The 26,811-nt window shown below is 37.3% G+C and overlaps 1 protein-coding gene across 1 annotated transcript in view; it reads right to left on the reverse strand.

The window, feature by feature from the left end:
- Positions 1–26,811, reverse strand: part of LOC122798137 (dual 3',5'-cyclic-AMP and -GMP phosphodiesterase 11A-like) — a 757,362-nt gene that overhangs the window by 146,435 nt on the left and 584,116 nt on the right. The window contains exons 11-13 of the mRNA XM_044066848.1: positions 24,109–24,255; positions 16,492–16,599; positions 10,794–10,903 (exon numbers count right to left, since the gene is read on the reverse strand). Of these exons, the coding sequence (XP_043922783.1) occupies positions 10,794–10,903; positions 16,492–16,599; positions 24,109–24,255 (365 nt within the window). The remainder of the gene's footprint in view (positions 1–10,793; positions 10,904–16,491; positions 16,600–24,108; positions 24,256–26,811) is intronic.

Consider the following 26,811-nt stretch of genomic DNA (forward strand, 5'->3'; position numbering starts at 1 on the left):
CTCTGCCCCACATTTTTTTGTGTTGCAAAACTTGTTCTATTATTCTTGCCTTTAGGGCACAATATAGATAGTATCCCTGGTGTCTAATGTTCCCAACCCCCAGTACTGAAGGATTTGCATGCTAGTCCAGGGGACTGTGGATGTCTGACAGCACTTCCGTCATAGAAACAATTTGGTACTCAGTTGTGAATTGACAATAAAAAATAAATATAAAAAAAACAAGAATAGATTATACAATTTACAAAAAAGGATGTTTTGGAATAAATATAAGTATAAATTGAAACTTATTAAACATTTGACACTAATTTATAACAAAAAAATTATTTTTGCCTATATAAGTTCACATCATTTCTACTGGAGAGGGAACCTCCTTTAGCCTAATATTAATATACAACTCAAATAAAGCCCCAGGATGCTAAGAATTTCTAACAGCCAACCCAACAGCCGCCTGATCTAAGGTGATTCAATTGCCCATTCTCCATGTATTGGATTGCTATGGCCATCTAAAATGTTCTGTTACTGGTTGAGTGAAAGTAATACATTTCAGATATCAAAATGTAAATGTCCTGCATGGAAGAGGGTGTAGCTCAGTCTCCTTTTTCAGATTGTGGCTATTGTACCCATCAGCAGAGTTAAATTATGAATTTCAACTCATGTCTGACCTCTTCTTGTCCTTCTATCCACTATAGTAGGTACACTGACAATGTTAACAGCAACCTTCCCCACCAAATCCCATCAATAATACCCTTTATCAAACTTTTAAATTCCTATAAGCTAGAGTGAGTCCATAAAATATGCTGCAGGATCCCAGAAGTCTGATCTAAAAAATATGTGTTCACATATTTCTGAGAAAAGAGACATAAATTACATTGGTGTAATTAGGAGTTACACAAACGGTTTTATATTCATATCAGGAACTGTACAATTCAAATGTGGCTTTCACCCTCCCATAACCACACAGAATATATATATTTTTTATGTAGTAACAGCTGTGTATATATTTTACTGACTACCCTTTTCAATACTGTACCATGTTACCTCATCTTGACAATAAAACTCTAAGTTGGCTTATCAGCTGCATCTGTATCTCGCTGTCTGAGTCTCCTTAAATGTAACTTTTAGACCCTCATGAAATAGAAAGTCATTTCTTATCATGTGCCACTAAATTTATCACATGATAAGAAATCACTTCTATAGTCAACTGTTCCCAAAACTGCAGCTCTCGATGCATTTTGAGCCATGCTTATATATATATATATATAATATTAAATCAGTCTTTCAAAATTCAGTACAATGAGACAGCTTCCTTATTACATTATTATTAAGTGTACACATCCTATTTAACATTCAAATAAATTGCGCCGATAGATGATAAAGAAACTAAATGAACCCTCTGCCTGGACCAGAATGAGCAATGAGGCCTGTCTCCTCCTGCCGTTACCTAGATCCAAAGGGATCTCCAAGCTGTCTATACCTGAGGTGAGACCAAAGAAAAAGCAGACACAGCTGCATAGCTTTCCAGTACAAAGAAAATCAATGACAACAAAGTCCCCCAAGTACTTTAGAAGAGATATTTTATCCACATAAACTCTAACACTTTCCCTGCCAAATTAAATATTGGATCCAACTTTTAATTACTTTAAAAGAGCTTTATGGGGCTGGAGGTGCTGGGATAGCCTGGAATCTGAACAAAGCCAGAGGCAAGACAAACATCTGTATCACATGAATATACTGGTGCGTCTCCAAGATGAGAGTCTTGTAATGAGTAACCAATTGCTTGCACCTACCAGGCAGTGTAGAATATGAAACTTATAATGATTTTGCAGTGTTGGAACAATCCATATACTCAAATACTTTACTGCATCATAGGTCCATAATTAGGGACACTCATCCACTAATGTCAAGAAGGGGATTCACTTTTATAGCTTGTGTCTTAGTCTTCTTAAATCTATAAATGGAATATCTATTATAGGTTTTTAACAAAAGGTTTTGTTAACTTGCCCATAGGTGTTGCCAAACAGATAAGAAGATCATTAAAAAGAGACTGTTTAACCTCCCTCCCTCCCAAGCCACACAAATTGTAAGAGAGTGTGACCACTGAGTTGGAAGGAAGTATATCTTTGTCAGTATATCCCATGTCAGAATCATATATATCACACTTCCAGTGCTTTTAGACCCAGTTGGAGCCCTTCTCTCTCAACTGGAGGCTCCCCCTCTAACAAAACCAAATGAACCTCGCCAAGAAAAGATTAATCCTGTACCTACTGCCCAAGGATACCTACCTGGGAGTGAACTATCTTATTTTAAGGTTAAGACCTAAAATTTGTATCTATATCTAAATATTATTAGTGTGCGCTCTGGGTCCAAAGGCATCTCTAGTTCCTATCCCATAGCCTTAACCTACCCTTAATTCTAACTCCAAGGCACAGTCTTAGCAGTTAGTGTGCTAATAGTTTTATACTCTTGCGCACACTATTTTTCCTAGGTTCCCCCTTACTATTGTCCTATAGCCCATTTAACAGTTTAACCATTAAAAATAAATAAAATTGAACATATTTCAGATAAATAAGAGTCAACTTCTTATCACATAATTCTTACCTTAACCCTCCACTTGTTTGAATGAATTAATCCTGCTAAATCCCTCCCAGTTTCCTTATGAAACAGAGGTTACAAATAGCACTACAGAAACCAGCATTTACAGAACTTCCAGTGCTTTTAGACCCAGTCGGCGTCCTTCTCTCTCAACTGGTATGTTATCTGCCATATTTTAAATACATTAACTGTTTAAACTGCCTCTGTTCTTAATAATTAACGGTTTATGTAATATAGTTGTTTTTTTTCTGTACTAAATGTGATAATAGTTTTAAAAAACTTGAACTGATAGGCAGTAAGGTCCTGAGTCTCTCACTGCTGCATTGCACGTGCATTTGGAACGCTAACGCAATAAGTTGTTTCGCTATGTTTCCCACAGCCTTACAGTGTGTTTTTATCTGTTTTTAAAGTGTCTACCTGGGTTTTTGACTCAATTAAGTTCCCAAAATACCAGCTGAGGCGAATATGCTTAATTGTTTGTTGTAACTAAAAACGCAGCAGTATCAGTACTGAATTGCACGTATACTTAAAACGCTGCTATCATATGCTGTTTGGCTATGTTTCAGATAGCCTACACAGCGTTTAAATCTGTTATTGAGTATTTCTCTGGGTTTGTGCTTCTTATAAACATATAAGCAGTACCTGCGGTAGATTATGTTTATTTATGAATGTCTGACTTAAAACGCAACTACTTACGGCTACCTGGCTGCCTCGCTATCCAATAGAGGCGTATACTCTGTTACAAACACGCTTATCACTAAAGTTGCATTTAAACTATTGTAATGAGGAGTCGCTACCTCTTAGTAGCCATAGTGTGCTATTTTTTTAGGGAACTGTAATGTTTTAAACCTCTATTTATTCATTTTTAACTTATTTGAATCATTGATTGAAGCCAATTGCAGAAATGCTATGCTGAATAATGATGCATATTTTATTATTTTCAACACCCTAGAACTGATTTTGTTTACAACAGAAGTGTATGTTAGGTCTACTTGACCAGTGATTGATCCCCATGCCTGAATGAATCTTACACTGTTTGTATGTTTAATTCCAGGAGGCTCCCCCTCTAACAAAACCAAACGAACCCCGCCAAGAAAAGATTAATCCTGTACCTACTGCCCAAGGATACCTACCTGGGAGTGAACTATCTTATTTTAAGGTTAAGACCTGAAATTTGTATCTATATCTAAATATTATTAGTGTGTGCTCTGGGTCCAAAGGCATCTCTAGTTCCTATCCCATAGCCTTAACCTACCCTTAATTCTAACTCCAAGGCACAGTCTTAGCAGTTAGTGTGCTAATAGTTTTATACTCTTGCGCACACTATTTTTCCTAGGTTCCCCCTTACTATTGTCCTATAGCCCATTTAACAGTTTAACCATTAAACATAAATAAAATTGAACATATTTCAGATAAATAAGAGTCAGCTTCTTATCACATAATTCTTACCTTAACCCTCCACTTGTTTGAATGAATTAATCCTGCTAAATCCCTCCCAGTTTCCTTATGAAACAGAGGTTACAAATAGCACTACAGAAACCAGCATTTACAGAACTTCCGGTGCTTTTAGACCCAGTCAGCGTCCTTCTCTCTCAACTGGTATGTTATCTGCCATATTTTAAATACATTAACTGTTTAAACTGCCTCTGTTCTTAATAACTAACTGTTTATGTAATATAGTTGTTTTTTTTCTGTACTAAATGTGATATAGTCTTAAAAAACTTGAACTGATATGCAGTAAGGTCCTGAGTCTCTCAGTGCTGCACTGCACGTGCATTTGGAACGCTAATGCAATAAGTTGGTTCGCTATGTTTCCCACAGCCTTACAGTGTGTTTTTATCTGTTTTTAAAGTGTTTACCTGGGTTTTTGACTCAATTAAGTTCCCAAAACACCAGCTGAGGCGAATATGCTTAATTGTTTGTTGTAACTAAAAACGCAGCAGTATTAGTACTGAATTGCACATATACTTAAAACACTGCTATCATATGCTGTTTGGCTATGTTTCAGATAGCCTATACAGCGTTTAAATCTGTTATTGAGTATTTCTCTGGGTTTGTGCTTCTTATAAACATATAAGCAGTACCTGCGGTAGATTATGTTTATTTATGAATGTTTGACTTAAAACGCAACTACTTATGGCTACCTGGCTGCCTCGCTATCAAATAGAGGTGTATACTCTGTTACAAACACGCTTATCACTAAAGTTGCATTTAAACTATTGTAATGAGGAGTCGCTACCTCTTAGTAGCCATAGTGTACTATTTTTTTTAGGGAACTGTAATGTTTTAAACCTCTATTTATTCATTTTTAACTTATTTGAATCATTGATTGAAGCCAATTGTAGAAATGCTATGCTGAATAATGATGGATATTTTATTATTTTCAACACCATAAAACTGATTTCGTTTACAACAGAAGTGTATGTTAGGTCTGCTTGACCAGTGGTTGATCCCCATGCCTGAATGAATCTTACACTGTTTGTATGTTTAATTCCAGGAGGCTCCACCTCTAACAAAACCAAATGAACCTTGCCAAGAAAAGATTAATCCTGTACCTACTGCCCAAGGATACCTTCCTGGGAGTGAACTATCTTATTTTAAGGTTAAGACCTGAAATTTGTATCTATATCTAAATATTATTAGTGTGTGCTCTGGGTCCAAAGGTATCTCTAGTTCCTATCCCATAGCCTTAACCTACCCTTAATTCTAACTCCAAGGCACAGTCTTAGCAGTTAGTGTGCTAATAGTTTTATACTCTTGCTCACACTATTTTTCCTAGGTTCCCCCTTACTATTGTCCTATAGCTCATTTAACAGTTTAACCATTAAAAATAAATAAAATTGAACATATTTCAGATAAATAAGAGTCAGCTTCCTATCACATAATTCTTACCTTAGTCCTCCACTTGTTTGAATGAATTAACCCTACTCTGCTCGCCCTCACTGCGTTTGGGCTCACTCCGCACCTCTCCCTTCCCCCAATTCCCACCCACCTCAGTACCTCTACATTTATAGGCTCTCAGCCACACTCCTTCTACTACTACAACCTATCAACTCTATTATCACTTCTCCCTCCCTTCTATCCTCCCCAACTATCAGCAAACAGCCCTCACTACCTCCCCACCCACCTCCCTTCCCCCTCTAATTTCACATCATCTTTCCCCTGTACTTGCTTCTCACAATAGTTAACCCAAACTTGCATATTACCAAAATGTTGCTATATACCCTACTACCCACCCTCATTGTAACCTATATCCTAACTATGTATGAAACCCAACAACTTACCAGGTATCACTGCCCTGCAGGACACACTATGTCCCCAAATGAAAAAAAAACAGCCTTTTTCAGTTATATATTAAACCAGGACACTAAAATAAGATATAACTTATCCTAATTTATTATTTAACAGAGCAATAACCCACGCCACATCAGTACTACAGCCAAACTTTATGACAAACTTTTAAACAAACTGATGCAAACCATTAAAGAGTATAGACTAAGCCTTATAATCTGTGGAGATATTCACCCCAGTCTAGGCCCTATTACCCCTAACTTACCATCTAACAGAGATAGCTATAACAAGAACATAATCAGTAGACCCACCAACTCCCTCTTAATTTGCCATCTTAATATAAGAAGTATAAACAAAAAATACATGAACTTCATGCCCTCTTAGCTGTCTTTTCCCCTGAGATATTATGTCTATCTGAAACCTGGCTAAAACCATCTACCACCAATAATGAAATCCTTCCACCTTGCTACAATCTACACAGACTAGATCGGGCTAAGAGGAAATGGGAGGGAGTAGCTGTCCTCTATAAATCCGAACTGAATGTAACTACTGAAATTATTCAGCCACCTCAGATCAATAACTCCGAAATATTAGCTACCAAATTTCAACTGAATAAAAGTAAAAGCATTATTATTATCTGTATGTACATTCCCCCAGGAAACAATGTAGCTACACTTGAGGACACCCTTCACTGGCTATCCTCTCACTACACCCAAAAAACCCTAGTCCTGGGGGACTTTAACATAGATTGGGGCTCCTTTTCATCAAAATCCCCCTCCATTCATATCAACCTCCATGCATTCACTCAAACCATAGTCACCCCTACCAGATATGGCAAACACTCCCAAAAAGAGAGTATACTGGACTGGATACTTGTAAACAGTAACCCCCTAATGTACACTGCAGGTACCCTCCCAGATGATCTAAGTGATCATCTCCTGACCTATATAATTAAACAAAAAGCTATTACCCCACAACAACCCTAGTTCAGGAAAGTTAGAACCAAAAGAGACCTTGATCCTGCTAAACGTCAACTGGAACTTAAATCCTACAACTGGATTATACTAAAGCATCTCCCCTTAGAGGAAGCTGTAACCTATTTTAACAACAAATTTATTGAAATTGTAGACCTACATGCTCCTGCCTGCCTAATAAGAACAAAAGGTAATAACGTACCTTGGCTTTCCAAAGATACAAGAACAAAAATTAACAGTAGAAATAAACTATGGGCTACCTGGCGATCTACCAAAAATCCCCATGATCACAATAAATATAGACATGCACGGAATGAAACAAAAAGACTTGTCCTACTGGATAAAAAACACTACTACTGCAGGCTACAGATGAATAATCAAAACAATCCTCAAAAATTCTGGGCTGGGATCAACAAATGAATCGACACCAAACCTGGCTGCCAACTCAAATCAAACCCCAGAACAGGTTGCAGATAGTTTCAATCATTTCTTTACTGAAACTATTCAAGCTGTAGCCACCCAACTACCTCAAAGTTCCCTTGATGAAATTAACACTAAATCCAACAGTCAAAACCTATTCTGCTTTCAGCCTGTATCAACCTCCTTTATATGCAAGCTAATCAAAAAACTAAAACCCACCACCCTATCTGCTGACCAACTCCCAGCTGAATATCTACAAATGACAGCAGATGCTATCGCCTTTCCAATCTCTATCCTAATCAACTGGACCATATCTGAAGCCAAAATTCCCAATATCTGGAAACCATCTAATGTTATTCCATTACATAAAGGAGGTCCCTCTACTGAATACTCCAATTATAGGCCCATAGCCATACTCTCCCCACTTGCTAAGATCATGGAGAAATGTATACATAAACAACTTATGCAACATTTGCTCCAGAACGACCTGATGGCTAATACCCAACATGGCTTTCGGCCACATCATAGTACAACCACTGCCCTACTGTCCTTTACTAACACCATTAATAATAACCACAACAACAACCACACCTCGTCTGCCCTCTTCCTAGATCTTTCCAAGGCTTTTGACATGTTGGACCATCAACTAATGATTACGACCCTGCAAACTCTCAGTCTACATCCCAGTGCCCTTCTCTGGTTTAAATCCTATCTCAATGACAGGCAACAAGCAGTCCTCTGGCAGAATAATCTCTCAAATCTATTACCCAACACTATTGGAGTTCCACAAGGCTCCATACTAGGACCACTACTGTTTTCCATCTTTATTAATGATCTCCCTACTATCATATCAAACATCAGCTGTATCCAATATGCTGACGACTCCACTCTGATCTGCTCAGCCACATCTCCAGATGACCTAAATATGGATACTCAGGCTACTTTTACTGTTATAGAAAACTGGCTATCCAAATGTCGCCTACTACTAAATCCCCAAAAAACCAAAATTCTCTTATTTCCACGAACCCAAAGGTCTATACCCTACTCCTTTACCATACAAGCTATTGATGGGACAGTCATTTCCCCGGACCCCAATACCAAACTACTAGGTGTCACTATAGACAATTACTTAAAATTTGACCGCCATGTAAGCCAGACAATCAAAACCATCAACAAAAAACTTGGTTCACTCTACAGAGTTGAAACCTTCCTCACCCTCATAGCTAAAATAGCCATTGCACGCTCGCACCTACTCTCAACACTCCTATATGCCTCCCCCCTTCTAGCAAACATAAGTAAATCTGAACTAAATAGACTTACTACCTGCTATAATCGCATCGCCAGGTTTGCTACGGGCTCTCCTTTCAGAACCCACCACTGCATTAACCTCAAACAGCTCGGATGGTTGGAATTTCCCAATCTCGTCAAGTATAACTTTCTAATATAGGCTAATAAAATCCTAAAGAACCCAAATAATACTCCAGCCCTTAGTAACTACATCCTCCCCCATAAAAACACAAGACTGCTATGTTCATCCAATAAGTTACAAATACAAACAACTAAAATTAACAATGCTGCTGGCATGGCCCTATTTGCAAATTCTGTAAGCAGAACCTGGAACAAACTTCCAGGTGCTATTACCATGCTCTCCTCCCCAGACCAATTTAAAGCCTCAATCAAATAACATCTGGAAGTAAAATGGATATGCCACTGTGACAAGCCTGACTAAATCAACATAATGTATGTAATTACTTATCTGATTTCATATTGTTATCTACTACAAACCGCAAAATGGAAATTTGTAACACTGACTGTCTGAATGTACTTCTACCTGTATTCCCTTCTTAACTACACCGATAACTAAAATTATAATATTATATATAATCAATGTTTTTCTTTTTTTATCAACTGCTTTTTGTTCTTGTATTGTGTCTGGAGCTTATCTCCCCAGGCCTCCGCTGAAAATGGACTTTGATTCCAGTCGGACTAACCCGGTCAACAAATGTAAAATAAAATAAATAAAAATAAAAATATATAATCACAGGGATCTAAAGGTGAGTAATAAACCTCAGTTCACAACTGATACATGATCATGCAGAACAGATAAAAACAGGAGGATTCCTATCCTCACCATCCCTGTCAGTAATGATGTCCTGCAAGGCTCTGTCCTGAACCACTGCATTTTGCCGTGTTTGTCTCAGACATGAAAACTAACTGCAATGCCTAGTTCACCACTCATGCAGATGACTGGAATTTAGGATTGTCCTTAATCCCACTGATACCACCTCCCTTCATAGCACCTAACATTACACATGAAAGGATGAAAGCTATAGCACAAGTTTCCCTGCCTTTGATTTCAAATATACAGCATTCTAGCACTTGGTACCCCCACCAGCTTGTTGCACTACTGATGGATAACAGCTAAAAGATGACAAAATAATAAATTATCTTAGAGGCCTTGCAGATTATGACCTTTGGTTTGATAACCATATAGCCACTATCATCTCCAAAACATATGTTCACTTGTTCCTCTGTAGGGTTGACAGTCATGCCTGAGAAGTAACTGCCCCCATATATATCAGATCAGTTACAGAATACAGCAACCTGTTCTATAATCTACTCACACATCATTTGGAAAAATTGGAGAAGGTAAAGATTTCTCACAAATAAAAATGAAAGAATTCATGGCTTTCTTATAGCTAAATATTACAGGAACTCTATTTTCTATAACATATTCCCTTTCTTATAGGAGACCTATATTTCTCACACAAAGCACTAAATAACCCCTTATTTTTTATATACTTTGCTTAAAATGCCCTCATGGTGACATGAATACAAGAGAGTACTTACCCTCAATAAAAATTAGTACCAACTTTACCTTGAAACATGACAGCTTTATATTCAAAGACTCACATACCTATGGAATTAACACTCCTCTCAATTAAACTCAGCCTCTCAATCCATACCTTCATAAAGAAACTAGAGGATTATCTGGGCAACTCTAAGTGTCACCATGGAACATGAAACATCCAGCTCTTCAATGGACAATAGGCCTTGAGCTTGTTCACTAAACCTATGAATGCATGATTGTATATTGAGCCCCTACAGTTTATCTTATGCAAAATCCTCATATCAAATTTGTGTGCAGTACAAATTATATCAACTGCTTAATGTTTCATTACATTATGCACTAATATATTAAAATGCTTTAAACTGTCTATTCATCAGATAATGCTGTGAGAAAGATTTCAATAAATTATGTGAAATGATACATACTCAAAATGTCATTATTGCATACACTACTATGTTAAAGTGTTGACACCACACAGTCAAAAGATAATGCAGTGAGAATGATTTTATTAATTATGTGAAATAATATCACATGCTCAAAATTCCATTAAAGCATGCACTATATATTCAAGTGTTGACACCACCCACTCATAAAATAATGCAGTGAAAATGATTTCAATAAATTATGCAAGACTACACAGCTAAGAACACATGATGTCCACTTACTTTGCTTGAAAAGCATTATTTGTTCCTCTGTGGTCAAGATCATGACAGAGGCATCCAACCATTAAAGCCAAGATTTCTATATCTGACAGCACATCTTTAAAATCAGCAGACTAAAGCAATAGAAGAAAGCAGAAAAAATATTATTTTCAGAATATAAAATCTTCATTTACAGTGAGCCACGACAATGTACAACATTAAGTGACAATCTGCAGTACTCCCAATAGCCTAGTGATGCACTACCTCTCTGAAGGAAAGCAATGCACACTTTAGAATAACCTGTTGTATATTCAAAATGCAGAATAGTTTCTTTTTTGTTTTGGACAAAGTATCAAGCAATATATTTAGTGGAGATTTCAAAACCATATTAGAATGCAGAAAAGCCTACTGGCAAATAGACTTTGTGGCTGATCGTGCACCAGGTCTTAATGATATATTAGAGATCTAATATAAAGTGCTTTTTACAAATGAAAAAATATTAGATCTCTGATCTTTACATTTATCTTTTGTTAATTTGAGTTACATTTTAGTACTTTTTATGTCATATTGATGTAATCATTTAATGACCTGTACACTTTAAGATATAATTTTTGACAGATTTTATTGGTCAGAATTGTCATGTGACATATTGGCGTGTGATTTAAAAAGATGGAATGTGGCTGTTTTAATTGTTTCTGAAGAAGTTCTAGTCAATTAATAAGTAGAATGAAAGTGCTAACTTTTTGTGTCTGCGTTCGCTGATCCTTTCCCCTGTGGTGATTTTTTTTTCCGGGTTATCGCTGTTGTTACATTGTTTCAGTTCTGTTCCACTCCATTTACCAGCTCATTAGTTGTGGTTGACATTAACTCAGACTGCTGAGGTTCAGACATGCTGTAACAGCATTCCTACCTGCCAATCTCAGCAATCTCCAACACTGCCTTCCACACTAGGCATACCTCTCAACCTCTAAGTATAAGAAATCTGGACAAAGCCTTAAATAATGGGGGGATAAAGAACCAAAATTAGGGACAAATTTTAGATATTGCTATACAGACTTTAATAAGTTGCTAGAATAATAGCATTTGTCTTAGCATGCATTTTCTGAAGGAAACATAGTCTGAAACTCCAATGTATGGCATTATTTATTCAATCCTCAGTGATTTGCCAGAAATCCACAAATTTTATGAGGAAAAGACCGAAAATATGAAGCATAAATCTAGACATTCTGCAAGAATGTAGATGGATGAAAGGTGTGACACTAGGGTCCTGCACTGCTCTGTCAGTAGACATTTTCCATCAGCTCCTTGAACTAGAAGAGGAAAGTGGTGTATGTTCCTTTGGGAAAGTACAGGATAATAGGAACAAGGGGTTCTCACTCACATTTTGTGCACCTTTATTTGCAGTCTTCAGAAAAGCAGAAATTAGAGTGTGAATCAGCAGGGATATATATATACTAAATCTGAAACTGTGGTGTTAGTATATTTAAGGAGCTGAGTTGTGAGAGGTATAGTTCCTACATGAAATGGTGTAGAGGGTAAAGATGCTTGGGATATCAAGGTTATAAGCCCCCCACACTGGGGAATAAAGGGGTGATGCCCCTCTTCAAAAATGTCTTAAAGGTGTAACAGTGTGCATCAGAATCTGCTATCTTTTTTTATTCATATTATTTTGAAGTGTCAGGACTCACAACATTAAGTGCTATAGTTATGATAGTGAGGCATAAACAAGTCCCATAGAAGTCATAGGTTGATAACCAATGCAGAACAATCCATGAAGACCTTTCTTCAGTTTGATCTATTTACAGCTACACATGTACAATGATATCAACAGGGTATATGTACACTTTCCACTACACACACATGATACCTGCAAATGATCACTCCAACATAAATTAGCAGTTTACTTTGTCACCAATTTCTACCATTGTTAATTCCTTAATTTTTCTTGAAGACAGCAGTTACTAGAATGATAAGTCTTTCTTTTCTAAGTGGTTGTCTCAGAGCATGCTTCTGCAACAAACATAGAATGTACTGCAAAGACATTTGGCACTAACAGGGGCTAGGTCTTACTTACAGATTATGCATCTTTATTTTACCTTAAAAGTTACAGCTTTATTTATAAAGGTTAAATATCAGTTTTGTTTCACAATGTGCATTTTAATACACATAGTTCATATATTTTATTTACTTATTTATTTATTGTCATTTCATTGGATGTTTGTATCGTGTGATTTACAGTTTGTGGTACTTATGTTTTATCAGCCATTGGTCTGATGCAGTTCTGGATTTGAGGAATGAAAGAGCTTACTAATTGCTTTTGGAAAAAAACACTCTACTCGTAAAAGAAGTTCCTGATTGCCATTTTTATTTTACTTTATTTCTCCAAATAGAAAAAAAAAACAGAAATGGTCCTTCTGATGTTGCTATACCGTTCAGCATTTATTTTGATGAATTAAGTAATAGACAAATATTCCTCTTAAACTTGGACATGCTGGGCTACTTAAAAAGTTTTCATTAAGCCCAGACAGTTCTTTCAGGCAGTAAACAACTCATCCTGTCAGTCTTTAAAACTGTCAGTATTATCCATTTGCTATCCAATTGACACTATTACTAATCATTGCACTCCTTAGAAATAATTCATCCAGCTATGGAAATCTACTTGTACCATTTCTCTTCAGGCATTCAACTTAAATATACTTTACTTAGTTGGCACTTTATGATTTTAATATGGTAACGATAAATAAGACAAAAAAGTTATATTGAAACAATCTTTTCTATGTATTAATGGGCAAGACGTGACTGGTCCATTACCATTTACAAATAAACTTGTGCTAGGTCAGCTAAAATTATACATTAAAATTAGCAAACTTAAATCAAAAGCTTAGCAGCTGAATGTACTTAAAGTGTCCCTGTACAGGTCTAAGTAAACTCTCCCAAAATATGAAACTTCAGGGACCTCCAAAAGGAAGGATCAGAATAGCAAGCCAGAATTAAGGGATGGTGGATGATTCCACAGGACTGAGTCAAAGTATACAAAACAAACTCTGCCTAATGTTTCAGCCCATGGATCAGCCAGCGGCCATTTACCTAATGACATGAGATGTCTAATTAAGGATTAGGGGCTCAGCAGTTCCTTGAGATAATTAGAACCCAGATTATGAAGGATACAGTAGGTGAAGGCCATGATTTTAAATTCATATCTGGCTGCAACTGGAAGCCAATGTAGGCCCTACATAACTGAATTACTATGACTTAATATGAGAAGTACCAGTCAAAAGATTGGGCAAAGAAAACTCATCCACTGCAATTAAGCAGATAACCATCTGAAAGCCATATTTAGTAACAATAATCCAAGCACAAAGCAACTAATGTATGAGCCATCGCTGCCAAGTCTGAAAATAGTATAAGATGTTTGATGTGGGTAATACTGTTCAGACAAAAGTAAGATAGCTTGATGACAATTGATACTTGGTCTTTTAGTGTTAGCTGGTCAGCAAGAAACATGCCCAGATCCCAGACAAAAGGCACAAATTACCACCGGTTCCACCCATAAGTTATTAACAAGAAAGCAAAGGACAATCTGATACACAAACAGTGATAGAGCAAGGCCTCCAACCTTGTCAGATTAAATTTGAGGTGATTAAACATCAAGCCGTGAGCAAACAAATCCAAGCACTCCTCAAGAGTAGTAAAATCAGACACAAAATCCTGAGAAAAGGAAAAGTAAATTGAAATATTGTGAGCATATTATTGGTAGATAATACATTTCTATCTGTGCAAAATGTTTACTGTGAGCAGCAAGGGAGACAGACTGGAACCTTGAGTCACTCAATGATCCAAAAGTAGTTAATGGGAAGAATTAAGTTCAGATACTGTCCATGAGAACTGACCTGAGAGATAAGATTTGAGCAACTGCAAGTACAATGACTATAAAACTGCAGTAATGTTGCAGGTGGTTAATTAGGATACTGTGGTCTACTGTATCATTAGCTACCAGGACACAAGTAGGACAAAGATGGAATATAAAGATGGTAGTCTCAGACTGTCTTTAGATCTTAACACTGGACTTATAAGTATTTAAGAGTGGTAAAAGTAGAATACATCTGAGCATAAACTGCTTTCTCAGTAACCTTCCTGGTAAGTGGCAGGTTAGAGACTTTGTGGTCTTTTCAGTTTAGGTTACTCAGTAAAGGTACAGAATATTGAAGTAATGGAATTAAGTATATAACAGGAGAATATAATTGAGCACCATGGGACAGAAATTGCTTAGCTTTACAGATCAGACCAATATTTGGTTGGTTTTGAACAAAATTAGGTGTATTCTTTGTCAAGCTCTAATTGATTATCATTGATGAGACTAGAGAATTTTGTGATTACTTTCTCATTTGGTGACTTGTCCAAAATAATTAAGGTAAACAGTTCTTTGATTTGATAGGAGGTTACTAGAATTTTCTTTGGATAGTATAGTGATACTATATTACAGTTATAGTGAAATTTGCTCTGGTTTGAGAAGAGCATAGTTTTGGTCTTATAAATGTTAAGTTGAAGAAATATCATTTTACATCATAACTGCATTAAATAAAAACTGGATTGTCCTTAGACACTGACTAAGACAATTGTATTATTTGCAAGAAGAATTATACAGACTTTGGCATGCTGAATCAGTTTCCCTTGTTTGCACGGATAAACCATGCCATTTGCAAAGACAGTGATAAGATGTAACCCTAGTTATAAACCCTAGGGGACTCTATAAGGAAGTGGTTAAAAGATGACAGTATGCCATCTGATCGAATGGTGTCTTTATTCTAGAGAGCTTTTGAACCACTTGACAATGCTTGTAGAAAGGCCATAGCTATCTAGTCCACTCTTAAGCTTTGCCCTTCTTCATACAAGGGGGCAATAATTTCGGGAGAGATGTTGCCCGGTGCAGGAAACTATGGTTATATAGTGATAGCATCCGGGTACAAGAACTATTTTATTGGATACTAGTTGATCTCCTGCTGTTCTAGTACTCCTACCACAAAAAGGAGTGCAGGAGAGAGTAAGAAAAGTGAACAGTTAAACTGAAGTGAGGAAGTATGCAGATAAGCTGAAATGACTCTGCCTAGTTAATATATAATTGAACAGGGAAAGACTGGTGATGGTATTGAAAGAACCTAATGGGCTAAGGAAGTCAGTGCTGTAGAGAAGTCAGACAATGATTTGAAATCGCAGAATGGGCCTCCAAAAGGACCCCCAAAAATACAAAACAGTGGTGAATATGTGTAATCCACCACCTAACAAGGCTATAAACTGGAAAAAGGTATCTGAGTTTAAAAATGGTAAGATTAATTTGGCAAAGGATGGCTTTTATTATTTGCAATAATACTGAAAGTTACTTCAGAGATGATAAAGGGAGTAGCTAGAATTATGACACTAGGATGTAACAGAATATGTAGACAAACTGTAACATTCTTCCAATATCATGTATGCTAATATGCCTGGACATCAATTTGTACACAAAATGTCCTAACCCTGTCAGAAACATGACTACAGTCTAGTGAAAACATAAACATTAAACCATTTGTTCAATGGCTATTTGCAAAACTCAGACAAACAGTCCCTAAACATGGTTTGTTCCTGTTGTTTATACAGGTATTTTCGTAGCAGTTAGATAACAACAATATTGCATTTGACTGGTTGTGACTGAATACTGTGAGATTGAATGAAAAATATTACTTACTGTGATGATGGTAAACATGCACTGAGATACATTAAAAGCATGGCGCCAGTTATGATAGGGAACAGTACGATAATTCTTTCTTATGGTAAGAAGCCATCTACATAGAACCTGCAATTTGACCAAATAAGAATCATTCTCAGTGAATTAGAATTCAAAAAGTAACATTTACTTTAGATTTAAAATGCCTTTATTCACATTTCCTATTACAAGATACAAATTTAAAAGGTCTTTGTAGTGCTATGTTTATTCTGTTATATCTGTTTTTTTTCTCTCTGTCAGTCTTGTTTTTTTTCACTTCTTCTCCTAAAATACAAGCTTTCAGTAGGAGTTACATTAAATTAAAAGTCAAACATACTTTATCCACATGCACCACCGCAGTAATCTGCATATACATATACAATATATTAATTTCTCTTTTACTCTGCTTTACAGCTCACAGTTTACATGACTAGTACTATAGTATGTCTTTTATTTTATATAGAACAAAATGCAAAAAACAGAACCTACTTTGTTGTAAGGAAATTGCTGAACAAGTATGCTTGATTTGCCATTACTGCTGCCTGTTTTGCTCTTACATACAGATTTTCTTCAGTGATTTTCTTTTTCTCCTATTTACTTGCCTACCATATACTAGTCTAGTATCTCTTGAAGTATGTTCCCCAACAGCAACATCACAGGCTACACTTAATAACACCACCTTTTAGTCAGATACATACATGTGTATATATGTATATATATATATATATATATATATATATATATATATATATATATATATATATATATGTATACTTACCTGTATGTATATGTTAGCTGACAAGAAATGGGCAACAAGGCCCTCTAATAACAAATAGCCATATGACTCAGCAGTTCAGCATAAACTTTGTTATAATAGACTATTCAATAATCTTTCTCCCTGATCATGTTCACGATTTCTACTCTATAGTTTTGTGTCTTAAATGTGGAGCGCTGCATTTAGGAAGGATGCAGTTGGCAAAAAGACTGCTGAAGCTATATTTAGAAGCTTTCAACAGGTTGTGCATTTTGGTGCCACTAGAGGGTGACAGATGCTAGTATATCTCTTCTATCAACCACTGCTACATCTTTCCTTCCTGAAAAAGAAAAATGGGACACATATCCATATAAGAATGACAAGATTATGGGAAAAGTGCTTGACGTCTGAGAAACCTATCTATGAAATATAGTATGCACCATGTAGCTACAAATACTTTCTTTGTCGTGTCCAGTTTCAGTATTCCACATACTTTTAAACATTATATATTTACTCCCCCATTCCTCTTCTGGGTAAATTATTTCAAGAATAAACCACCCTCTCCATAAAGAAACTTTTATTCAGGACCAGAACTCCACACACTTCGAATGCTGATCAGACATATAACCCTTTTCCATGGTTTCCATACATGAATGCAAACACCATTTATTCTAAATGTTTTGTTTTTCTTTTGGCTTTTTCCAATTAGGGGTCGCCACAGCGGAACTCTGATCCACTAATGATTAGCAGTAGATTATTTTTTTTACGGGTGCCGAGGTGCCAGCCTGACACCCAACCTTCAACAAAGGCACGCCCATTCTACGCATGTCTTTCGAACGCCACTCAACTGCGGGGAGAACATACAGACTCCACACAGAAGGCGCTCCAGCTGAGAATCGAATGGGAGAACCTCTTGCTGTGAGGCAACAATGCTTCCGCTGCACCACCGCAGCTACTATTTATTCTAAATCACATACTGAAAACAGTGAGCTTAAAAACTATAGAAACACAAAAAATTGATTTGTAGGGGGGCAAGCTCCCCTGCACACTCTGACATGAGCAACAAGCCTGCCACAGCCCCAGAAATTATATATAGCAACTCCACAGTCACATCACAGTGAGGAATATGGTAAAAGCCCAGAAAAGAGCACCTTTGGCTTGCTTATACAATGCAAAATACAATATATTGTGATAAAACTGGAGACATTAAATTCTCGGCTTTCCTCTGCTCAGCTAAAGGCGCAATGTGTAGGTAAGTCGTTTTTCACAGCTCTTTGTGAAATCAGTGTCACTGTAACCAGTCTACCTCTGATCACTTTCTGTATCTATGATACTTCCTTTTCTTTTTTATGCTGCACATTTATGGATCAGTTAATATTTCCCTGCAACATACGTCCTTCTTACATTCTTGTGACTCTTACCCGCACTAACTCCCAAAGTTTGATACTTTTTTTTTTTTTTTGGGCAGAGCTTCCAGAACTACATATAAAGCTTTGTTTATAGCCTCATCAAGAACATATACAAATGTAACTTAATTCCTTCTTTCCATAGTTTCACTCCCGTTTCAACAACCTGTTTACCTTTGCCGTAGCTCATTTTCAATGAGAGAGGAGTGATTAGTCTAAAACTAATCACAGTAAATCATTCTCCATTTCTTCTTTTTTTACATATATCTCCCAGCCTGGATGACCTCTCAGAATTCTTGCTCTGAGAATACATAAAAGTTGCATTTCATGTCATTATATATAAGCTGCTATATATATCCTCAGACATTCTTTTTCCATTAAATCCACTTTCAAAAACACTGTCAAAGTAATCTATTCCTTTTAAACCAGCTAGCAGTCTGAAGACAAATCACACTGTTTCTGTCGTCTGAAATTTTGTAATATCTAGCTGATTAACAGACAAGAGTACATAAAACAGTTATGACAGACTTTGCTCTAAAATTGAACTATAGAGCTTTCAGTTGGCAGACAATGAAAGGCTGAAAGTCACATATCAGGTGGCAACTCTTCATAGCAAATTTATCAGTGTTGCCTACCTGGAGCCCTTTATAATGAAAAGTGTCTGCACTTCTCAAATGTTTGGTGGTAGGAAGATACATGCCCACATCCTGGTTAAAACACTCACATGCCAGTTAAAGGTTGTCATTCATTTGGTTGGCAATGTAAATGATTGACATACAAATGATTTACAAGAATTTGGCAAAAGCACAAATAGCTGACTACAAATTTGACTGAATCAAATTTAGTTGAATTCAGTATTTATATAGTTGCGGTATGTAGGAGTGTGCAGGAAAAGTAATGCTTGACTGAAAAGGTGGTGTTTGTGAGAATGTGTAAGATTCTGTTACAGCAGGTAGTGCGTATGTCCGAGTGTTCATGTGTTAAGGTTAGAGTTAAGGTTAGGTAAGGGGATAGATTTAGTGTTGTGTCCACTTAGTGTTGTACAATTTCTGTGTCCTTTTGTCTTGATTAGTGAGTGGTGCTGTTGGGAAAGGGTTTTTAGTAATGTAATGTGTAGAGTTTGGGGCAGGGGTTAAGGTATGGTTAGGGTTATCACATATGAGTAAGTTGGTATGTGCATACACAAGCACACACACATATACATATGTGTGAGTGTGTGTGTGTGTGTGTGTGTGTGTGTGTGTGTGTGTGTGTGCGTGTGTGTGTGTGTGTGTGTGTGTGTGTGTGTGTGTGTGTGTGTGTGTGTGTGTGTGTATGGGTTTACATCAGAGGAGAGAAAAAACAAAATACTGAAAACTCAAAATACTGAAAACATTTTTAATGCAGGGGGAAAGCCCCCCTGCACCTCTCATGTAGGGACCTGTGCCCCCGACACCCTCTGCTAATTATATATACCAACTCTAAGATAGCACAACAGTGGAGAAGGGGCAAATTCCATCCTTCAGTATTTTGAATTTTCAGTATTTTGGGATTCAGTCTTTTGGTTTTTCAGTCTTCTTAAGCAGACCCACAGATCAGAATAAAAAACACTGACCAAAGCATATCGACAGTTCATTATAGCAATAATACAACAGAGCTACACACAGTACATCCAACAAAGAAATAAAATATTCTTATCCAAGGTACTGCTCATAACTCTACTGCACATAGGTTCATAGGTTCATAGGCAGGTACTAGGCTATCTGCCTGAGGGCATTTATAAGCCAAGCCAGAGTGTGTTGGCTTTCACCACCCCATTGATTAATTAACTGATCCTCTGTCAAGCAGAGCCAATGAAGTGATTCCAGGGGTGTATTTTCTGTTACCCATCCACTCATCAAGGTTTCTCTTGAAGAGTGTTAGTGAGGGGCTCTGCCTGATGTCATTTGGAATTTTGTTCCAAAGCATGGGGAGTCTCTGTGACAGGAATCTATCCCTCCAGCATGTTCTATTTATTGTTGTGGTGAGGTTTAGCTCACTAGAGCGTGTGGCTCGCAGTGACTTGGATTTCTTTAGGTGGAGCATGTCCGTCAATTCTGAGTTGGACATGGCTTAGTAAGTCAGGCAGAGATCACCTCTGAGTAAGCGACATGCCACTGAGTACAGCCGGAGTTTTTTCAGTCGGGCTGCATAGGACATATGTTTGAGACCAGTAATCCTCCTGGTGAGGTACTTTTGTGGTCTTTCCAGCTGTTGGAAGTGTCTTGTGAGGTACATCCCAAATGGGGCATTGTACTCTATGATGGGTCTAATGAGTGACGAGTAGAGGGGCACTATAACCTCTTTATTTCTAGATGCAAACCCTTTAGTAATTAGATGGGCCACATAGAAGTATTTCCTAACTACTTTGGCAATATGATTGTCAAAGGAGAGATTACTATCTACCTGGGTCCCCAGATCTCTTATTACCTCTTCTGTATTAAGGGGGCTGCCACCTATGTGGTAATTTGTGGGTGTTTTGTTTTTCTCAAATGGGATGACTATGCATTTTTTGGCATTTAGCTTGAGGCCATGACTTTGACAGCAGGTGTCCGTCTCAATAAGGCCCTTTTGGAGGATGTCCATGTCAGCCCGAGAGTCAATTATGGCTCAGAGTTTGCAGTCATCAGTGAACTTGGTTAACCATAGTCCTCCAGTGTTTGCCTATACTTCTGAGAAGTATATGCCAAACAGTAGGGGTCCCAGGACCGAGCCTAGTGGGACACCACTTGTGACTGGTTTAGAGTCGGACCTGGAGCCCAGTATTCTTACCGGGTGAGTTCTGTCTGTAAGCCAGTTGGCAACCCATCTCATGATGTAGAGGTTTATGTTCAGGCTGGTGAGTTTTTCTGTAATACCCGAGTGGGGAATGGTGTTGAAAGCCTTGGTGAGGTCAAGGTAGGCTGTGTGAACCACCTTTCCCTCAAACATGGCCTTGGTGACTGTCTCAAAGAAGTCAACCAGGTTTAGTAGGCATGATCTGCCCTAAACAAAGCCGAACTGGGTCGGGTCAAGTGTTTGGAGGTTCCCAATGTCTTTGTTAATGAGTTCCATGATGATGCACTCCATAGCCTTGCAGACCAGGATAGTTAGGCTTATGGGGCGACAGTTACCAGGGTCAGTTGTGGCCCCTCCTTTGTGGAGAGGAATAACTGTTGCTGTGTGCCATAGAACGTAGCCTGTGGAGAGGCTGAGGTTGAACAGCGTGTTTAGGTGGGGGGTTAGTTCGTTCTGTAGTTCGTGCAAGACACAGCCTGGGACAACATCTGGTCCCACTGATGCTGTGTTTTTGGCTTTTGAAAGGACTGTTTTCACATGTGCGTCTGTGAATTTTGGGACACTACACTTTTTCGGTATTGTTGTGGGCCCTTTTGGAGGTGAGAGGGGGGTGAAGTTTGCACTGAATCTATCTGCCAGGATGTTGGCAATATCAGTAGGTTCAGTATATTTTGTGCTATTTTGCACTAGTTCAGTGCATATCTGCGAGTTGCCACTTAGATTCTTAACATAGCTAAAGAAGGCTTTGTGGTTATCTTTTGAATCCTTGGCTATTTTTCTTTTGAAGTCAGCCTTGGATGATTTCATGAGGGACCTCAGTTTCTTACTGATACTGATCAGGGATGTCTTTCCTTCTTGGGATTTGCTTTTTTTCTGAACTAGTTTCCTCCTTCTGTTGTATAGCCTGTTTATTGCAGGGGTCCACCAAACTGGTTTCCTTCTCTAAGAGGAGTGAGTCTTGGTTTTGCTAAGGATGGCACGATCCATGCATCCTTGTAGGTGCTCATAGAGTGTATTTGTAAAGGTTTCTGCATCTTGGGCAGCATTATCCTTTAGAGTGGGGGCTGTGAAACTTACCACTTCGGTCTTAAGTAAGGTGAAGTTTGCTTTAGAAAAGTTTTTTACTGTAGTTTCCTTAGTTGGGGGTGGTGGCGGGGTGTGAACATCCAGAGTGATTAGTTTATGGTCTGATCTAACCAGTGACAGGTTGACCTCCGGTGTGGAACACCTGTCGCCCATGTTAGTAATGACCAGGTCCAGTATGTTTTCACCTCTGGTAGGGGAGTTTACCAGCTGATCCAGGGCATTTGAGTTGATGAATTCCAGGAAGCGCTGGGCCTGGGAATTTATTCAGCTTAGATTTGTCTGAATAGTGATAGTATTATGAGAAGGGCTTTTTTAAGCTAAGTCACCTTAGCAATATGTGCAAACCCCATCCCTGCCCCTAACCCTAATATACGGGTCAACTTAAAGTAAGTCACAAGCACAGTCCAGGAATGATTTCTAGTCTAGTTTGAGTGTTCTGACTTCCCCTGGCCACTAGATGGCATCTGTAACACTTTATTTCTATAACTAGAGAATCCTATACAGGATGTTTTTGCACTGCTTTAGGGTTACAACACATAGATTTTTATAACAATGTTAATGCAGTCCAGACATAAGGGCAGTTTGAACCAATTCTTAGCAACCAAAATGATATTACAATGAAGTTACAGAGAGCTGCCAACCAAGTGCACATCACTAGCTTCTCATGTAGCAGCCATACTGTCAGTTCTGTGGTGTATGCTCTACATGCATTAGCCCTGTCTCGTATACACAGAGGCTTCCCAGACACAGATATACGCAGAGACACACAGATTCAGACAGACAGACTGACACATAACATCACTGCAAGACAGCCTTACTGAGTTATTCATGAATTTAAAAATACTCTAAGAGTTTATGCTGGCAAGGAAAAGTGTCCATGATAGGTAGGCTTATGAAGCAGTGACAGAAGTCCATAAAGCCTTACTGATATCCTTGATTCTTTAGTGATTTTAGTTATAGTGGCACCCAGTTTCAAAGTCAAGTGATAACACTTTTAAGACTTGTGTAAGAGTAATCAAACTTTACATAAGGTACATTTGCTTAGTCTAAAACTGGCAATTACAATTAGTATGTAGATTATTTTGTGATTATTTTGCTCATTTTTTCTTTCTTAATAATCAGACTTGTGAACTTATTTGAAAGATCTTATCTTTGTAGAGGCATCTTCACAGACATTAAGTGTGGCAGTACAGCCTTGCACATTTTTTTTAAACTTTCTGATTTTAAAACAAAAACAATAATCATTTACACAATTATTAATTAACAATCTAATGAAACTATGTACATACCATTTACAAAGTCCATAACAAAATTCAAAACATCTCTAATATAATTAATACTTTCCTAATAAGCTTTATATTTTTTTCCAAGCAAATGATTTATGTGTACATTTTTAGTTCTCATTCGTATAGTAAGTGCATTGTTATTGCATACTAATTTTGCCAAACTGTGAGCAGTACTTAAGAAACAAAAAGTGCAAATGTTATTCAACCAAAATCATAACACAGTTCTATGAAGGTAACTATAACAATAAAATATGAATTGCTTGTGCTTTACCTCATAATCAATGCGGAACTTCTGAACCATTCCTAACTCCATAAACATTCTCAGTGAAGCTGTAATCATTGCATCACTATCCAAGGAAAAATCATTGAAATAAAAATCATCAATTCCCAGTTCAGTCAATAAAGGAATCTTTGCAGCCTGAAAAGAAATTAATACAATTCGTGTGAGATTAAACAAAGTCCAATAAAGATGCTCTCATCCAAGCGTATGTTACATTTGGCTTTACAGTGTTAATTAATCTTAATTAGAAAGGTAAACAGGGGGCTATAACAAATTTGAAAAAAACGTTTCCTAGTGTGTTATATAATGCTACTACATTCAAAAATCAAATACAGAAAGATATTTCTATGCGGACATTGTGGAAGGCTAAACTTCTAAGCGGTTTGCTCAACAGAAAGAGAATGAGAGCTTAAAGTTTGTTTATGCCTGTCCAAAGAATGCTGTACTACATGGTTTTCCTAAGAACTGCATTCACTTACAGCAATGCAATGCTATGTCATGTTCATATACCTGACCTTAATGGATTTCTTTAACTAGGAACCTTACTCCGTAATTAATTAATAACGTGAGAAATGATGCAGAGTTCTTAGCATAGCAATGAAAATGACATACAGCTATAAGCCCTTGAGAAACCCTTTTGTTACTACTTGATGCATAGATTTCTTGGATTCACTGCATATCATATCAATTCTTTTGCCTACTAATTTAGATTATGGAAAGGCAAACTTCTCCAGATTTTGCTTTTTCATAAGAAGAGTTACACTGGACAAAACAGTAGTATGCATGCAGTGGTGGCTACAGCTTTCCTTTCTTGTAAGGGTACACTAGTGGCACAATAGCTAGCTGGTGGGGCAAAAACATGCATGATAACAAGTCACCCACAATCCATTCTTAAAACTGGAATGACCAATTCTCAATGAAAAACAATAAATACTACAGTCTAATAACGTAGTTACATATTTGACATATCCTGGAAATACGTGCAATGCATACAAAAATATGCTGTGCTCAAGGATTATGGTTTGGATGAAGTACTAGTATGATACAGTGTAACAAATAAAGTCAGTAGTCATGGTATCTAACAATACAACAGAAGTGGGAGAATGACACAAAGACATTTGAGCATTAATAAAAACAAACTCATAACACAAATTCAAGAACAGCATGGTGTACCATTTTTTTACTGTTTTGTATTTTAAGGACATAAATAACATGACAGAAATGATAATACTTTTAAGAAAATAAATTTCACCAACTTACAAAACACACACACACACACACACACACACACACACACACACACACACACACACACACACACACACACACACACACACACACACACACACACACATGCACGCACCCACTGCAGACACTGGTAAATAGCAAATGTCTGCATGTATATTAAAAGTTCTTTGATGTAGAAGAGTGGCCATTTAACAATTCCTTGATTACAGTGAGAGCTTTGATCTCAGGAAGAGTGTGAGGAAGGGTCTGTTAGCACTTGAAGGACTATGAACTGGCAGCTTTAAATAAATCTGCAGTTCAGCTACTTTAGTTTGTTGATTATTTGCAACTGCTTTTAAGAGGCAGATGCAGTGGTAAGTATACAAATCAGATTAAGTCAGGCAAAAAGGTGAAAAAAAAGTTACCTAGCTCCATACACTGTGCAAGATGCATGTGACTCACACTATTGCCATTTCAATTTACATGGCAGTAAGAAAAAATGTTTCCTATATATAGCATGACTGTAATTTAAAGAGGCTTGAAATCTGGGAACAAAACCTCCAAGAACATATTAATATGGCAGGTCCCATTTACAAACTAGAAGCAGTTAGTGACTTTGAATCATCAAAATAACACAAAATACAAAAACACAATGAAAGAATTGAAATATAGTGACAATCATAAACAGCCACCCGATGTTTCAGTTTTCCAACCCTACAAGGAAAACCCAGCATTGATAAAGACAAAAATGTATCAAGCAAATAGAACAACATGAACCACCTAGTATTCTGTTTCTGCTGTGCAGTACTAACACCAACAGTAATAAGTTAAACTTGAATGTCTTGGATGGCACAAAAAACAGGAAAGTCTAATCACAATAAATCTACAACATGAGGGGTGGCAGCATAATATTTAAGGTCTTTACCTCACAGGTACAAAGTGCAGGATTTCATTCTGACCTCTGGTTATTTACTAGGCTTGTGTGATAGTCTTAATATATTCTTAACATCTGGGGTGCGGGGTGTTACCCTCCCCTCCTGGACATACAAAAAACTGAGTAACTGAAGTACAAAATAATGAAAAGCTTGTGGAAAGCATCTAACTAGACATCTAGTAGAGATGAGTGACCACTAAAGACATAGTACAACTTGCCTGTAAAAAAAAAAAAAAAAAACGATCGTAAGGCATGGCACAACAGAAGCATTACATATTCAAAATCAAAAGGCCTCTTTTAAGTCATCTTTTCTCAACACTCTTATCTAAAAATTCTGGGTGCACCAAGGATTCATCTATCTATATAAACAGAAATACATCCCGTCACACTGCTTTTTGCAAAAGTATAGGTTCAAAACTCCAAATACAGGGTTTTGTTTACATTTGTGGATTTTTCACATGCCAAACAGAACACCGTTTTTTGTTTGTAAATATTCAGAAATCATGCACATCAAAATCAATATAATTACAGAG

This window comes from Protopterus annectens, chromosome 3.part1 (genome assembly GCF_019279795.1).
Source record: "Protopterus annectens isolate FY-2018-M chromosome 3.part1, PAN1.0, whole genome shotgun sequence".
Taxonomy (NCBI): domain Eukaryota; kingdom Metazoa; phylum Chordata; order Ceratodontiformes; family Protopteridae; genus Protopterus; species Protopterus annectens.